This window comes from Sinohyriopsis cumingii, chromosome 13, assembly GCF_028554795.1.
Source record: "Sinohyriopsis cumingii isolate HCF-2022 chromosome 13, ASM2855479v2, whole genome shotgun sequence".
NCBI classification, from domain to species: domain Eukaryota; kingdom Metazoa; phylum Mollusca; class Bivalvia; order Unionida; family Unionidae; genus Sinohyriopsis; species Sinohyriopsis cumingii.
The window spans coordinates 39,155,081-39,174,198 of record NC_142973.1 but is presented as its reverse complement, the minus strand read 5'-3'; the positions used below and the strand labels follow the sequence as shown (position 1 = coordinate 39,174,198).

Sequence of the window (19,118 nt, the reverse complement as noted above, 5' to 3'; positions counted from 1 at the left end):
TAAGCGCAGTTCACTGCATTGATTCACTTGTTCTCGTCGCTTCAAGATGTGGACCGATGTGCAATCTTCTACGCTTGTGTCTTCCATGATGTTCCGGACGGACATGCTCATGTATGTCCGAGCCAAGTGGACCGTTGTCCACAGGACAAACACCAGCCTGTGGATACGTAGGATCTACGTTGAAAGACAAGGATGCCTGAAAAGAGTGCTGATTTACGGACCAACAGTGAGACGTAGCCTAAGGACAAGAAGAAGACCAATGCGGTACCATTTATGTTAATGAATACATTAACATAAACCCAAAGGCCCTTTTCAGGGCCAGCCATATTTCTCGAAAAGAGATAGCCTTTCCATTGCCTACCCTTTTTTAAAATTTAAATTTAAATTTAAATTTAAAAAAATTTTTAAAAAATCCCAAAAGCCCAAACTCTATTCCCCATGTTAATTTCCCCTTGTCGCTAGACAGACCCACACTATAGTTCCATGTTAAATTCCCTTTGTCGCTAGAGTGACCCACGATTTTTCTCCATGTTAATTTCCCTTGTCGCTAATCTGACCCACGATTTTTCACCATGTTAAATTTCCCTTGTCGCTAATCTGACCCAGGGGTCTCTGTAATGCTAATTCCCATTGTCGCTAATGTACCCCACTTAACTACTATAGTATAAATGTTACATATCTCTCTCTCTCTCTCTCTCTCTCTCTCTCTCTCTATATATATATATATATATATATATATATATATATATATATATATATATATATATATATATATATATTATAAATGTTTCCTATGCATAATATCGTATAAGTGTTACCTATATATATATTATAAATGTTTCCTATGTATAATATCGTATAAGTGTTACATATATATATATATATATATATATATATATATATATATATATATATATATATATATATATATATATAGAGAGAGAGAGAGAGAGAGAGAGAGAGAGAGAGAGAGAGAGAGAGAGAGAGATAGATGGATAGATAGATATAGTATAAATGTTACCTATATATAATATAGTATAAGGGTTACCCATATATTATACAGTATAAGTGGTATCTATATATAATATAGCACAACTGTTACCTATATTTAATATAGTTACCTATATTTAATATAGCATTAGTGTTATATTCGTATAATATAGTATAAATGTTACCTGTATATAATATAAGTGTTACCTATATATAATATAGCACACGTGTTACCTATATTTAATATAGTATTAGTGTTACCTATATATAATATAGTATAAATGTTACCTATGTATGTATGTATGTATGTATGTATGTATGTATGTATGTATGTATGTATGTATGTTCTCTACCGCAATGGGAAGCCTCTTGGTTTATTGTGTGCATTTAACTTTAAAAGAACTACCTTGCCTGCCTGTTGCTATGGTTATTATCATAATTTACGGTTTAAATGATGGTTGCTTATCTGTTCATTTGATAATTTCTGCATTTTCCATCGCTGGTTTTACATTCCTGAAGAGGAGGTGAGGTAACCGCTTATATTGATCTCAGAATGGAGAAAGTAAATAATCAAATCAACCATTAAATGCATACCTGTGTGAACTTTCCGGCATAAATTGCAACATCAGAAGAGTGTAAAAGTACACATTTTAACTTCATTCGTTGCTGTACTGTAAACATGTCTATTTCTGAATTTAATTGATCGCATATATCACTGATGATTAAGTTGGGGTTGGGCATTCGTTTACTTTCTCATTTACTTGATAACTTTATATCGATTTTAGCGTTTAAAAATCCAAACTGTACCAGACGTTTGTTAAGCTACATTTCAACCCTTTTATTACCTTAGTGAATCCATTGCTTTTGTGCAATATAATCACATACATCACACAGCATATATCTGCGATAGGTTTACGTAAATATTATCTCAATATTAATGATTCCACAAAACTATAAAATGCAGGCACGATGCAGAAATGGATCATCCATGTTTCATTTCTTTCTTAGAACTAGATTTTTGAAAATAGTAAGACAAATTCAGGAGAGGCCACGTATATCACCTAACTAGAAGTATGTGTACATGTTTTAAATTAACATATGCATGCTAATAAGTGTGTACACTTCTATGTGTGTGTGTGTGTGTGTGTGTGAGAGAGAGAGAGAGAGAGAGAGAGACAGACAGACAGACAGACAGACAAACAGAGAGATGATTTTAGGTCAAGACTAATATAATTTTATAGAAGCGAGTTTGAAACAGTTTGGTAGAAAAGGTGTTGTTACACCTGTACTGATAAGAGGTCAGACCAGGCCATCAAACAAATCAAGTACGCATATGACACGTGTTTAGAGGTGAGATGGGGGGGGGGGGGGGCAAGTGCACCCTCCTCTCCTGGCCCTATGTGTGGGCGCCCATGAATTGACCAATCAAAAGTCTATTCGGTGGTATGTTCACTGTCACAACCAATGATAAAAATGACAAATTTAGCCACCCTTCATGTATCCCAGCTACGTATTTAGCAAGCTTAGTGCCTAGAGTATTATCTTCCCGAAACTGGTAGCATATGTTGAAACGCTAACCTGCGTCAAACGAGTGACGAGTCAGACGCTCTACCGACTGAGCAAAATATTTTCGGGCAATATACGAGCACAATTCCGGGCAGAGTCCTCTCTTTGCTACTGTATTAGTCAAGGCCAGGTAGGAAGCCCTGGAGCAATTTTAAAAAGCACACACATACAACACTCTCTCTCTCTCTCTCTCTCACACACACACACACACACACACACTTCTCTATAATGCGTGGTCATCGAGCAACTGTTCCATTTTCTGCCCCTTCAATCCGGTCTTGGCATTAGTAGAAACAGTTGGTTGTTGTGCAGATATTTTTATAAAAATAGCAGTGTTTAAGCAGGGAATTACAAAGAACAAAAACTTTAAAATAATGAACTCAACAATAACACCAGAATAAAATCTTAAACATACTAATTAAGACCAAATTTAGTGCAACCATTAAGGATTATATCTTATTACATATATTATGTATAAAATAGTCCATACATGTATCTGTAAGCATTTTCATACATTATGTATCAAACAGTGCCAGTGTATGCATGTATCTGTAAGAGCTGCCATATATAATGTATCAAATAGTGCCATTGTATGCATGTATATGTAAGAGCTGCTATATATAATGTCTCAAATAGTGCCATTGTATGCATGCATCTGTAAGAGCTGTCATATATAATGTATCAAATAGTGCCATTGTATGCATGCATCTGTAACAGCTGCCATATATGATGTATCAAATAATGCCATTGTATGCATGTATCTGTAAGCGTTTTCATATTTTATGTATCAAACAGTGCCATTGTATGCATGTATCTGTAAGCGTTTTCATATTTTATGTATCAAACAGTGCCATTGTATGCATGTATCTGTAAGAGCTGTCATTTATAATGTATCAAATAGTGTCTTTGTATGCATGTATCATTAAGAGCTATTATATATAATGTATCAAATAGTGTCATTGTATGAATGCATACGTAAGAGCTGTCATATATAATGTATCAAATAGTGCCATTGTATGCATATATCTGTAAGACCTGTCATATATAATGTATCAAATAGTGCCATTGTATGCATGTATCTGTAAGAGCTCTCATATATAATGTATCAAACAGTGCCATTGCATGTATGTATCTGTAAGCGTTTTCCTATTTTATGTATCAAATAGTGCCATTGTATGCATGTATCTGCAAGAGCTATAATATATTATGTATCAATTAGTGCAATTGTATGAATGTATATGTAAGAGCTATCATATATAATGTATCAAATAGTTCCGTTGTATGCATGTATCAGTAAGAGCTATCATATATTATGTCGCGCATAATACACGATACAGATATTACGTCAAAAGATTTTATGAAATGTTGATTTGCAAACTGACATCGGATTCGTTATATCAGAATTGGTGGGGTGTGATGGTGCAGTAGTTGAGATGAGACAAAAGAAAATAATTAGCAAGTGATACAAACGTGTAAACAAGTTCCATTTGGTACAACATTTCAGTTGGTCAGTTCTTCACTCCCACATCTTTTCTAAATATTTATCTGCATGTGCTTTTTCAGGCAGGAATATCTTTGATTTGATATTAATATCCACACCATCATAGAAAAGATTAATAGTTTTCATCAATATTATATATAAATAAAGAATTTATATGAGTTGATATTCCATCAATGTTGTGACGTGTATTTTCGAGACTATACTTAAAATATACTGAATTTTTTTCTTCTTACTTGACAAGAAATTTGCTTTTTTTCAGCAAATAAAGTTTATGTGGTCGACAATTGTTTATGTTTCCATCCAAGGATTTCAGGCACCGTACTCTCAAAACTCTTTAACCTTAATTAAAAATTACTCATAATACTATCAGAATCATTTGGTTATCAGAAGTTTCTAAAGTTTGCTGCTTCTACGATCATGCTTAATTTGAACAATATTTCGTGGTTTTTATCCTAAGCTACATGCAAAATGAAATCACTCTTGGCTTCGCAATGCACAGACGCAGTATACCGTTTGGAGTAAACTTAAGAATATACAATAATGTCATATTTTACATAGAGTCATGAAGCTTGAAAATCAATTGCACTGCATTAATGACGTAGCATGGTGTGAACTCGGTTTGTAATCGGTGTGTAATTGGTTTGTAATCGGCGTGTAATAGCTCATTTTAATTCAACCAGTGATATATATATATATATATATATATATATATATATATATATATATATATATATATATATATATATATATATATATATATATATATATATATATATATATATATATGGCGGGTCTTAAAGTTAGTGATCTCGAATAAATAAATAAATAAATAAATAAAAATAAATAAATAAATAAATAAATAGAAACAAATAAATAGAGAACCTGACCTTCAAGATATATATGTCTATTCGGTATTCTTTTTATCTAGATTAACATTCATTTAATTTCCAATTTAAATCAAATTATTCTGGAAATTCAGCGATAAACAGACGCCATGTAGATTCGAGGCTATGCAAGGAGCGTTACTCTAATAAAGGTAATAACGGAAATATTTTTACAATGCCATATGCTTGTCCTTATGTTAGGTTCTTGATGTACATGTACACAAATTGTAAATCAATTTGAAAATTGGATGATTTTTCGATGACTCTCATAATGTCACATGTACTCTCCAAAAACAGAAACTTATCTGAGAAAATGAAAATAATGGGGAGGGATGAGAGGTGGCGTCAGGATTTTCAGTGAAAATTGGCATACCAACACGGGTATGAAAGTATATGAAAGTATATGTTGATCGCAGACTGCTTGAACGAAACTAGGTGTTACAATGAAAGTAACAAATAGTGTAGGATAAAGTTTTTAAGTCAACACAAAGAAACAACATTAACAACATCCATACATACCATAGGTCAAATATCTTGCTTTTTGACAAATATGGTACTTACGTGATCTGACTCTTGCATAACTCATAGGACATTATCAGACGTCAAACTTGTCAACAGATTCGTTACAGTGATATCAATTTTAAGAAGATATATATTTTATTTGAGATCATGGGGTACGTCATGTTTTGAAAAAGTGAAATTCACAGGCATTGTCCCGAAATAAAACTGGTGAGGCAGAACTAGTAGCCTATATTATCGTTATCCAGTGTATACAAGCATACCGTCGGTGGACCTGTGCAGAAAATTACCAAAAACCTCGACTACCGCGGCACCAAAAAACATGCGATATCGATAATTTGACAGAAATATTTAGTAGTACCCATCATTATACAAAGGATTAATAAACGCTTTTTTTTCCCCTAAGACTAATCTGAAACGTTGTATTAGATATACGTCTTACCGATTTAGATTCTTCGCTATACGGGAGGACGTCTACAAACAACGGTGGCATGAGTGGAGCATGTGTTGGGGGCGGGGGGTACGCTATTTTTCAACAAAATATAGGCTATTCATGGCAGCTAGTATATTTTGTAGAGAAAGAACTGCTGGCAAGCTTTCTCGCATACCTACATTGGTTGAACTCGGGCTCGAACTCACGCGGACAGAGGTGAGATGTGTGAGTGGTCGGTAAAGACCACCACCATATACCAGTCGGCCACCCGGGACCCCCGGCGTGAATGGATTACATTCGAGGGGATGGTTGGAATCCAAGTTGTTACGTATATGTAATTTAATTGTTTGTTTGTTAGTTTTAAATTTTTTAAAATATCATTACATGATATTGACATGTAATATTGTTTACTGGATTTTATATTGTCCAGAATAGAGTTCAGTTCTGATTGACCTGACTGATTTTTTGTATTCTGTTCATTTTCGATGTAAATAACTAATAACAGAAACATTGTATCTATTGCTGACTTTGTTTCAAAATCAGTGACAGTTTTAGTATTTAAAACAAAAATTATTTTTTTTATTTTCCTTTTCAGGGTAAGAATCATTAAGTTACGTCAAGGTCATACCTGGACTACGTGACATCAAGCGTGTGTTAATTGATAAACAAACTTCTATTTTTTCCAGAAAGATGAACTCTTGAACCCCATCCGGGGATCTGTTTTGCGTTTTAGTTAGTCTTATAACTGATGTTATGATAAGAATTATATCAGTCATGCTTTAACACTTGAGATGTCAAGTTCTTCTATGTTGTGTCCATTTTGGGCTGAGTTTTTTTTTTCTTCAAATTATTGGAATTTAAGTGATTATTTTCGCTGGAAATACAAAAGTGCTCTGATAATTCTTGGACAAAGACATTTACTGAAATTTATACTGAATTCAACAACTGGAATAATATTTTTGTGATTCAACAGGAGACTGTTGACACGTCAGTACAAAACTGACTATTACAGACGTCATCACCTTCCATCTTGAATTTCATCGGTATTTTGAACTGAGATTCACTTAAAACTTTTCATTGATAGGACTTATATTTTAATTCTTGGATAATTTTTTTTTTGATTTAATTCGCAATACCGTAAGTTATTTTTTCTCATTTTTCACTTTTTACTCAAGGGAAATAAATGATTTGTTAAATTTTACAAAGCTTGTTATCTTCACTCTTTTCTGTTACTTGTTTTAGGAGCAAAGAACAACATAAAGAATGTATTTTCATTATGAGATGATATTTTAATGGTCTGCGACAAATTCTTACTTAGTACATTATGTGGACCTGACCCTTCAGGTCTCGCAAAATGCGAAGTCCTTCCACTATCAAACGTGACGTGATACAAGCAAGTAGATCAAATTACTGTACTGATACGCAATGACCTTGAAAATCCAGACGATTTACGTTATCTTTAATTTGTTTTCTTCTTGTGTTCCTCATAGTACACAATTTAAGTGTCAAGTCTCAACTGTAAACATAATTAACTTTGCAATTAGTTCATCAGTTAGAATGTTATACCTTCATATAGACTCTCATTCATATTTTGGCAATTCGATTAACTGTGTTTAATTGTTTAATTAACGTTATCTTTTAACATGTTATATTTTTGGCACAAGCATGCAGATAGAGACAGTTAATACGAGACCACTCTCACCTTCACAGACATATCTTTCATTGTTAGGTAATTTGGTTAACGCCCTATTATGATGTAGCCAGGTGCGCCCACATAATTTATTGGCGGGGGGACAAACACGTAATAATAATTATAAACACTACGTGGTAACTTAGATTTAATAATAATAATAATAATAATAATAATGGTAATAATAATAATATTAATAATAATAATTGTTGTGCATTCTCTCAAAGTGTAAAGGATTGTATTAGTCAGTCTGGCATGATAAAGTCATCAAAATGTAGGTATTATCACATTTATCAACACTACTAAAATGCTATGAAGTATTTATCAGTTGTTTACATATTTATGTTCGTAAAGCTCTTTCGAGATTCCGATGCTCTAGTCATAACGTTCTATTGAGACTAGAAGACAAGATGGTGTTACTACTTCATATCCTTTGTGTAATATTTCTTATCGTGGTAATTTGGCATTGGTAGATGATGAATATCATGCACTGTTCTTTTGTACACATTATGAAAATCTAGAAGTATTTACACAAGCCCTGATATAATAATCCATCTCTAGAATGATGTCATGACTGTATGTCAGCACAACATTCTTATGTTATTCATGGAGTTGTATTATTTATATACTCTAGACAAGAAAAATATAAAACAATATTTAATATCAACACAATTCGTATACAGCGCTTCGGGTGATCGATTTTGTCTTTCAATATGCTATTGTATGTTATGGGCCAGTGGCCTAGATTACGAATTAATAATCTTAAATCTTGAATAAATCTTATTTTTGGACGTTATCATCCTTTACCTGCTGTAACATATGGTCACATTGTTATTCCCTTGAAAAACGGGAAAACATTCCGAAGCACAGTATAAATAAGGTACACATTCATTGCCAAAACAAAATGTAACAATACTAGAGTATGTTTAAGGAAGTACTTTGTTCTAACATAATTATGGCACGGAATTTTGTAGATTCCCTTTTACAAACAAAATTTGAAGTCCATGCCTCGATAAATAAACTTCGGGATGAAAATGGAACGATTACTGTTAAATAATCATATAAATTCTTATCTCTTTTGTGAATGGGAGACACTGAAGTTTATAGTTTGTTAAATGCTGTAATAATTAGGGCTAAGTATGAACGATTATCTAAAACAAGTTAAATGCAGACAAAAAAATTAAATAATTAAGAACATTTTCAAAAGAAGAGCGCTGCTATACTAGTGTGCGGAATAAGCTATAAAGTGTGCGAGCAGCGCCACCTAGTTTTCATTGTTGCGATAAATTTGGGTCTTTGTGAAACATTATCATACAGATGGCGATGACTATTGTTGATGATATGCTGTCATTATTAATTATGTTCTTAAAAGCACATTCCTTCTAAGACAATCGCTTTTTCTTCGTACATGGAACGTTTCACATTTGTTTAACTGTCAAGGTCTAAAAGCAGAACATGACAGTTGCTACATACTACTGACAACCAAGAAGAAACAATTAAGACTTTATTTAAAGTACAAGTTTAGAAATCACACCATTGCGAATATGATGCAATAAGAACATTCTACTAATGGACGGCTACTTGAGCACACCAGATATAAACTGGACTAACATTTCCATTAGTGGAAGTCAGTACCCGGTCAGAGTAAACTAAACGTTCTTGGACATTATTGCATAAAACCGCCTCGAAAAACGGGTTGAATTCTGAACGAGAAAACAAGAAGATATTTTATCTGATATTTAAATCTGAAGAAGCTTCAAGCACCGATGTAAAACATATACTAGCAGTATGCAATGACCACGATATCGTCGTATACAACACATCTTTGACTCTACACAGGCCCATATCAACACGATATCGTCGTATACAACACATCTTCGACTCTACACAGGCCTATATCAACACGATATCGTCTTATACAAAACATCTTTGACCCCACACAGGCCTAGATCAACACGATATCGTCGTACACAACACATCTTTGACTCCACACACACTCCGACTTAGATGGACACGATATTGTCGTATACAACACATCTTTGACACACCACCCCATCCATCGACTTAAATCGACACACGATTGTCGTATACAACACATCGTCGAAACCACCCCGACTTAGCTCGATACAAAGAAAACTATTTTAATGGAAACAATGTTATAAATGGTATCAAGCGGGATATAGTAGTTTAACTATCTGGAACCTTCTGACCTAGAACAAGGTCGAATTTATATGGGAAAGTTTCAAGGCTGATGTCTATTAATTTTATAGAAGATAGATTTTCAGCTTAGACAATAAGAGTGAGACATGTTTATACATGTCTTTACCAGAATTATGCATAGGGAAATTCGCTGCAAACAAAAGAACACGTAAGAAAGTAAGGGCGCACAAAGGATAAATGGTAAAGACTGATACAAGAGATTACAACATGAAGTGCATTTTGAGATCAGAATAGCAGGCAGGAAATACAGAGGCATTCGTAAGAGACAGTTGCACCAACAGTCCAAACCAGTTCTGCTCTTTTGTTTAAAAGCAATGATCAAGAATCGACAACACAGAAATAAAGCTGTGCTTCGAACGAGTGACAATGCAAGTACAGCAGACATCCTCAAAAAACAGCTCCAATGTATTTTCACAAGAGATGATACCAGCCATCTCCCTGACAAAAGCCCCAGTAACCTATGAATCATGACCGTCGAACGGAAAGGTGTTTTAATAGTTGATGAAGAAGCTGACATCTAATTTAAAGGCTCATGCTCCATCCCGGCATTCGTTGTCAAGGCAGCTACGTATGTACTTGCTCCATTTCTGGACAGGATTTGTTAATACTCCTTTGATTCTGGTAAAATTTCTATAGACTAAAGAAATGCATGGAACGCACCTAATGACAAGACGGGAAGCAAACTGTCGTCCAGTGTCACTCACATTGTCCACAGCAACATCACTACAGTACCTAGAGAAGCGTAGCATTCTCTGAGACAGTCAGCAGGGATTGAGCAAAAAGTACACGAGTAAATTACAGCGTATTGTCATTATCAAAAAAAAAACAAACAACTAAAACCTTGCGAAGAGCAATGAATTGAATATCATCCAGAAAATTTCGCAAAAACCTTCGACAAGGTTCATCACGATCGTCTGATGCTCAGATCGGACTTTTATGAAGTTAAGAGCAACGAGTCAACATCGACGGGTCTCTCTCATCAAGAATCGATGTTCTTTCAAGTGTACACAGAGGCACAGTCCTTCGCCCACTGCCCTTTCTGGTTTCCATGAACAGCCATCCATGTGGTATACTATCAACGGTTGCCATACTCTTTGCGGATCATTTTCTGCTATTCATAATAAATACCAACCAACATGATGGCGATCTTTTTGACAAAGACCTCAAAATGGGCTTACGTCCAATAAGCGGAAACATCACCTTCAGGCTGCATACTCCCTCCATGGGCATACATTAGATATAGTCGACTAAAGCAAATACCTTGTAGTGATAATACCAATCAAATAATTAATTTAAGTATTGCAACCTCATCTGTCCCCAAAATATGGAAAACTGCAAAAGTAACGCCTATTCACAAATCTGGTTCTAAGGATGATGCTGATAACTACCGACCAATCTCAATACTACCAAACTTGTCAAAATTGATTGAAAAACATGTCCATGACTCATTCATGTCATATTTAACCAAGCACTTGCTGTTACACCCTAATCAATCAGGCTTTAGACAGAACCATTCCTGTGAGACTGCCTTGATCTCCCTAACTGATAAATGGCTTCAAGCACTTGACCAAGGTAGAATAATAGGAACTGTATTTGTAGATTTCAGGAAAGCTTTTGACATGGTTGATCATGAAATCCTTTTGAAGAAACTGAAAATCTACCAGTGTGATGAAAGAACAATTAGATGGTTTACTTCTTACTTAAATGAGAGAACACAACATGTTTACATAAATAACGTTCTGTCTGAACCTGAAACAATTAGATATGGAGTACCACAAGGCTCAATTCTAGGTCCATTACTATTCATTTTATTTATTAAGGACCTACCACTTTTACTAAGAGACTCAATATCATCTACAGATCTCTATGCAGATGACACAACATTGTCAGACATCCAAAACACAAAGCATGAACTGGAAATTTCTTTACAGAATGCACTAAACAAACTGGAAAACTGGTGCACATGTAATGGCATGGTGGTAAATACTGGTAAAACTAAAATATTACTTATCTCAACACGGCAAAGAAGGACAAATCTTGATAGTGATGAACTATGTCTGACATGGAAGGATACAAATCTCCAAATGGTCTGTCATGATAGACTACTTGGTATTCTGGTAGATAATAACCTATCATGGACTGAACATATCAAACATATCAGTAACAAAGTCAATTCAAGTTTATGGCTTCTCAGTAGGATAAGACATTTTCTCCCTGAAAGGCACAGAAAACTATTTTATAACAGTTACATACAACCCTATTTGGACTACTGTAGTATAGTATGGGGTAATTCAAATGATAAAAACATAGCAAAGCTGACACGTCTTCAAAAATGAGCATTTGGGCTAATATCAATCCAGAAAGAAAGCAAGGAAAGTTTAGCTGGTAGCTTAAAAATATTACCTATTAATGACCGAAACTGTTTGAGAAAAGCCAAATTAATGTACAGGATATCTGATAATAGTGCTCCTGAATATTTCCAATCACTATTCCAGTATAGGCTACCTGGTAATACTCCCCACCTGCTATCCATGTCTACCAAACAGTATAAAATTCCCAAACCAAATAAGGAGTTATTTAAAAAAAAAAGTTTCCTATACTCTGGAACTCTGCTCTGGAATAGTATTCCAGTTGAGATTAGAAATGCCCACTCTATTTCCTCCTTCCAAACCCAATATATCCAGTGGCTTCAGAGATGCAGCTTAAATAAATAAATTGCTTTGTATGAGGGCCTCAAGGTAGATTAGTTTTTAGCTAATTGTGTTACCCTCTTTAAATAAGGTCATTATTATTATTATTATTATGGACTGGATACTTCGATAACGATGTCGGTAGACGACATGGGATTGCACCATTACGGTCAAAGCAGACACATCACCGTGACAAGGCCAGTTCTCGAATACGCTTCAGCGGTTATGGACCCGCACTCTCAGAAGGACATCAAGGCAGGCATAAAAAGAGTCATATGTGTATTAAGACAGAACACCTGGATATCTGGGAAGAATGATCGGAAAGCTCACATGAGCAAGCCTTGAATACAGACTTTACACCAATATATCCACTTTCCTGTACATGATTTAACAAGCCCTCGTTTCACATCAAGAAGGTCAAGTAATTAAGTGGAACGAAAGGAGAGCCAGGGATCAAAACGATTCCATAAGAAAAGAGTGGAGCATGAGGCATTCGGATACTTATTCTTCCCACGCATAATGTGTGATTGGAACAACTACCTAGTTACATGTCATCTGCTGAATTAATGGAGTCCTTCAGATCCAGTCTATTTTACTGCACTCCAGTGACACTTTAACAGCAGACCTTTATTCTGTAAAAATGATTTAATGGATTTGCCTGTAAATAGTCATTTATAATTACTGCTGTGATTATTAAACATGTGCAGTATCCGTTTATATATATATATATATATATATATATATATATATATATATATATATATATATATATATATATATATATATATATATATATATATATATATATATATATTAGAATGAAATGTGGAATTATCTCATTATATTGTGTTAAGTCACTCTAAGCACACCTGCATATTTTACTAGCTCTCCGAATGTAGAGAGCCCTCGATGACCGAATAGTCTAAGGCGCTCACCTTTTCAAATCACTCACCTCCTACCTCTCTGTTTGTGTGGGTTCAAGCCTCGGCTCTACCAACGTGGGTATTCGAGAAGGCTTGCCAGTACCTTCCCGTGGGTCAGTGATTCTTTCCCATGGACTTTCCGAGTTCTTCCTTCTCCAAATGTACCGGCCGTCGTTTATAACCTACCATTTGCTGAAAAATTGCGTTAAACCCACAAAACCAAATTAAAACTCTCCAAATGTATCTCTCCTTCCCGAGTTCAGAAAAAAAAGACTTTAGTACCAACGAAAATTAAACTGTTGATGATATCAATCACATTTCTAATCTGACTAATACCAGTCCAATACATATCTTTCACAAATGGTGCATCTAGTTTGTATGCCATTGCATTTAATTGGTTTCAACTATTTAATTCTTTTAAAACTAATTACTTAAATAGCCGTAAGGCAAGGTGTTGATAGTGTCGACTAGAAATCGTTTATCATGATGACATGACACGACATGACAAAGCCACATTATTGCATCTCGTGTTTATATCATCTCAACAGATTTACGACGCACTATACATGTTTTCCAAATCTCGGATTTATTTTATCACGCACTATCGTGTTCCTTTGCAAACTTTCCTTTCTTCGTGATCTGTTTTAAATGCGTATATATTGGATCTCAGTCGCACAAAATCTTTTACTGAATGGTGAAATTTATCATTCAAAAGGTCTGGAAACATATTGTTTGCCTGTTGAACGTCAAAATTCCTGTCCATGTTATAAGCACTTGCGTCGTAAAACTATATTTGCCTGCAGGTCATCATAACACTATATTTTCCTTCTGGTATATAAAACAGTACATTGTCCTTCAGGTCATCATAAAACTGTACATTTTCCTTCAGGTCATCATAAAGCTCTATACTTTCCTTCAGGTCATCACAAAGCTCTATATTTTCCTTCAGATCATGATAAAACTGTACATGTTCCTTCAGGTCATCATAAAGCTCTATATTTTCTCTCGAGTCATCATAAAAATGTACATTTTCCTTCAGGTCGTCATAAAGTTCTATATTATCCTTCAGGTCATCATACAACTGTACATTTTCCTTCAGGTCATCATAAAGCTCTATATTTTCCTTCAAGTCATCATAAAAATGTACATTTTCCTACAGGTCGTCATAAATTTCTATATTATCCTTCAGGTCATCATACAACTGTACATTTCCCTTCAGGTCATCATAAAGCTCTATATTTTCCTTCAAGTCATCATAAAAAAGTACATTTTCCTTCAGGTCGTCATAAAGTTCTATATTATCCTTCAGGTCATCATACAACTGTACATTTCCCTTCAGGTCATCATAAAGCTCTATATTTTCATTCAAGTCATCATAAAAATGTACATTTTCCTTCAGGTCACCATAGAGGTTATCAGTTTCAACACTATTACATAGTGAATTAGTGTCAGTTAAGTGCAACTTCATACGATCACGGTATTTGCCTTGAGCTTGTTATGAAAACAAAACTCATCAAACATAAACCACTTGCTTAGATCAAGCGCTGTAAATTCACCATATATAGGTTTTGCTGTTGGGGATCTTATTTTTAACTCCGCGTATCCCGCTCACAAGCATCAAGAAAATGTCATAATTACTCAGTAATTTTAACTGAATAACATATGATAACACAAGAACAACCAAGTAATAAGCAGGACTTAGAGCTTTGCATAAATTTCGGAATGCCTCGAAGATGTCACATAATATCAGTGCAGTCGTGGTGATCGTTGAACATGTTCAGATTCAAATGTTTCGTCACATTTTGTAAATATGTGTAATTGTCATTTGAAATATTTGTGTTAAAAAACCATTAAACTGTTATGTATATTTAATCTTTATTGTTTGTTGCCTTTTCGAAATGATTTTAAATATTTCAAGTATTTCTTGCATATGAAATTTTGCTTGATATATTTATTACTTAGGCTCGATACCAGCCTTGAGAAATCGATAATACCTACACAATATATGTTTCTTTTCCTTCCGAGATACAACGCAACTTTCCTATGCCATTGAAAACTTATAAACAGGCCAACGTCCTGTTCTTCACTTTTTTCGTCATTCGGTCTGGCTTAATGTACTGCCTTCAGCTGATTTATACACACTTACAGATGCATCAAGCTCGTCTTCAAATTTGTTGATGTCTTCTATATTTACGAGGTTTTTATCGAACCAACAGGCTTACTTGTTTCGATTATATGTTTTATTCTCTGTAGGTCTTTGATCAGACTATTTAAGATGGATTGTACGCAACAACAAAAAAAAAAAAGAAAAAAAAGAAACGTTTGTTTCTGACACATTCAGGCAACACTATGTAAGAGCTAGCGTTCAATGGATCATATCTAACGATATTCAAATAGAGACGATAAAATCACGATATGACGATATGACGATATTCAAATAAAGACGATAAAATGACGATATTCAAATAGAGAGAGCCTTAATCTTGTTTAGCGTCAGCTTGTGCTGCATATGATCTGTTTAATTTCAGTGGCAATATTCGGACTGAGTATTTATTTTAAGTTTGTTTATAATTGATTTAAAACCTGTATACTATTTTGGTGACTTCTATACCTGTCTCGTCTAACATTGCTTCCAAAGTTTAACTTCGAGTTCAAGTTGGACTAGCACTGAATATTCGAGTTCAAGTCGAATAATACTGAATATTCTTGTTCAAGTCGAATAATACAGTCTGTTTACCAATGTTGGATGTGGCGGAAACTTATTGAAAACTACATTAGCTTTTGTAAACCGATATGTGTTAACTAGTTTATTGAGAGATAGCTTTCTTTGTAATATGTTTCTCTGTTCTTGAATATACACGTTTTGCTATTGTTTCAAGTATTTATTGCAATTTAGTAATATTCAGAAATTTTAATGCAAATGCCATGTATATAATCATGAGAATAATATATGATATTTAGCACTATTTCATACTAAAACGAACAAAATGGTAAATATATAAAACGTGTCTAGCAGGTTGAGAAAGACAACGGAAGAAAATAGAAATGTGCCATCGAATAGATGAAATATGAATTAATGAGTGAAGATGAAAGCATTATGATAAGAAAGATTCAAAATTAATGTAATGGTCGCTTTATATCAGCATGATTTTTACAAATTCCCTTGTAATCAAGACCGTAGAGCCAAAGCCTTGTGCTGTCAAAACTAAGATATATCAATAATTGAACAAGTCAAACCACAATAATAATGTCATCATCAGCGCCCATTGACATTACCAAAATGATTACATTCAAGAAAGGTTTAGTAATCAAATGATTGTGTTGCCGAAGGCAAAACAGCCATTACCATAATCAAATATTTATGTTACTAAACGAACGTAATGAAAAGCATCATCACTATTAAATCAGTCAGAAATAGTTAGTGAGGTAATGTAGTGTACAGTGTATTGCATTACAAAAAATTGCTGATTCAACATTGGACAGATCTAAAATCTAACTTAAAGACTGTTTAAACTTGAAAGTACACGTAGGTTTGTCTAAATTGACCAAGTTCTATCTAATTAGTTCTGGTTTGTTGTCCGATTTAAAAATAAAAATAATGCCTTTTGTTTGCTCACCCTATCAAAGATTTATTTTCTGTCGCAGTTGTTAACTATGCTTTCGAAATGTAAGCACAGTTGTATAGAAGCGGCGGATTCTTTAGTACTAACTATTGTGTGAGCCATTTTCTTTTCTTATTTCGTTATTGGTAGTAACTAAGCCACTGAGAACGTAATATCATGTTTGTGGAGTAGCAGGGTAGTATTATTTGTAATTTTTATTATACTACTTCTTACATTGTGCCATTTTCATTTTCGTCAAGCCGAGAAATAATTTCAGTAGTATTCTAGGAATACACATCAATATCATGCGCTTGTTGATTCGCCTCCGACGGAGTACACCACATCTGTTAAGACAGAAAATGTCAGAACTGTTCCAATTGTGACTTTGTCTCTTTCCGCCACCATACTGTGCCTTGTGAACAAAGTTAATTCAGAATATAGTTCTCAATGGCGGAGAACTTTTTAACTTTACGGAAAAGACAGTGAACGTTCTGATTGTATACCACGAGACCTTCGACATTCTAAAGCAGGCTATAGCTTTAAATATTCATTTGTAAGCATGGAAAAAAGTCTATACCTTTTCACGATTTCTTTTTAAAACATTCAGTTGTGAAACGGGGCAAGATTTTGCCTTAAAAAATGAAATTAATGTGAAAGTCACGCTTGATGCATTTATAAAGTGTTGACATCATTACCACCAAATATGGCCTATATAACTTAAATAATCAAAGCCACTAAATCGTGAAATATAGGTTACATTTAACTATCATTGGTGGAAATTGTAATGCTTATTGAGAGGTATACATCCACAAAGCTGTATGATTGTGCAAAAAAAGTGTTCGAAAACTTAACAAAGTGTAACGTTCGTATGTCTGACGGTAGTATGGAAGGAAGAAGGAAGGTGTCACTGTATACCACTTCCAGTTAGTGGAAGGATAAATCTAGAAGTGATGGGATAGGTTGTTATGATTTGGCAAGTTCCACATCGAGAATATGAAGAGAAGATTTCTTCAGAGAGAGAGAGAGAGAGAGAGCATGGTTATGGTGGGGTGTAAAGCCAAAACCAAAGAAACAAGGCTTCAAAGTGATGCCAATCGGGTCAAGTGGAGAGGCAAGTCCCCATGGTAGTGGATCGGCGTGGCCTAATAATTTGGGGTTTGTTTGAATCGTAATGCAGGCTTTCGCGCGCGCGCGCACACACACACACACACACACACACACTATTAGAAATCTGAAAATGTATTCGTAATAAATCTTGCCAAGATGCTATCCTTACCTTAGTATCATGGAAAGGAAGCCTTCATAACTGGAAGAATACTTGTCAAAAGAAATTCTAAATTTTGCTAATATTAATAAATTCAATTTCTATTTAAAACAAATGGCGGTCAAAAGGAGAAATAAGATGTATTAAACATCTCACTGATAGTCAATGATTGTTATACAACCAATATATCAAAAGGTTTAGAGTGATAATTACACTGAATATTTCCCAATGATTTAAAAAATGGTTGGCCATTGGAAGAAAAAAATTATTAAAAATGATATTAACAAGGAAAACATCTAACGAAAGTAAATTCAGGAGAAAAGAATTTGCTTTTGGCAAAAAAAATAATTCAAAATTTGCATTCAAAGATTTGATACATAAAAAAAAAATAAACCTTATAGAAAACACGAGTCTTGGTCCATACAATTAAGGTGCCAGATAGATGACCAAACCTGTAAAATCTGTCCAATCTCAGCTAAGACGTGTACCAAAGATAAAAAATTTAATTGCCGTTTACTTTAATTTGATGTATACAATTATTGTAACAAATCGGTTTTTGAAAAAATACATTTCCTCCATTATGAATTGGACATTTTTTAAACAAGAAGTTGAAAAGTATTCAACAGTCAACTTAGAAGTTACACGTATATACTAAATATTACCATTTTAAAAAGTGACATCATTTTTGGAAATAACATGTTGGGCCGTATAATAAATCTCCTTTTTCTGATTGCAATATATCAAACTTATAAGGTAACGTTGTGTTTAAAAGAAACAAAAAATCCCATTATTTACGTTTCGAAAGCAATTTTTATACTACATAAAAATGGAGATCA

The 19,118-nt window shown here is 34.1% G+C and overlaps 1 protein-coding gene across 1 annotated transcript in view; it reads right to left on the bottom strand.

Annotated features, from left to right (window-relative positions):
• The window catches only part of LOC149785249 (uncharacterized), a 108,613-nt gene extending 93,522 nt beyond the window's left edge, over positions 1-15,091 (bottom strand). Inside the window, exon 1 of the mRNA XM_089979098.1 lies at positions 13,446-15,091. Within this exon, the coding sequence (XP_089835224.1) occupies positions 14,570-14,884 (315 nt within the window). The 5' untranslated portion in view covers positions 14,885-15,091 and the 3' untranslated portion in view covers positions 13,446-14,569. The remainder of the gene's footprint in view (positions 1-13,445) is intronic.
• Between the last annotated feature and the right edge of the window lie 4,027 nt (positions 15,092-19,118).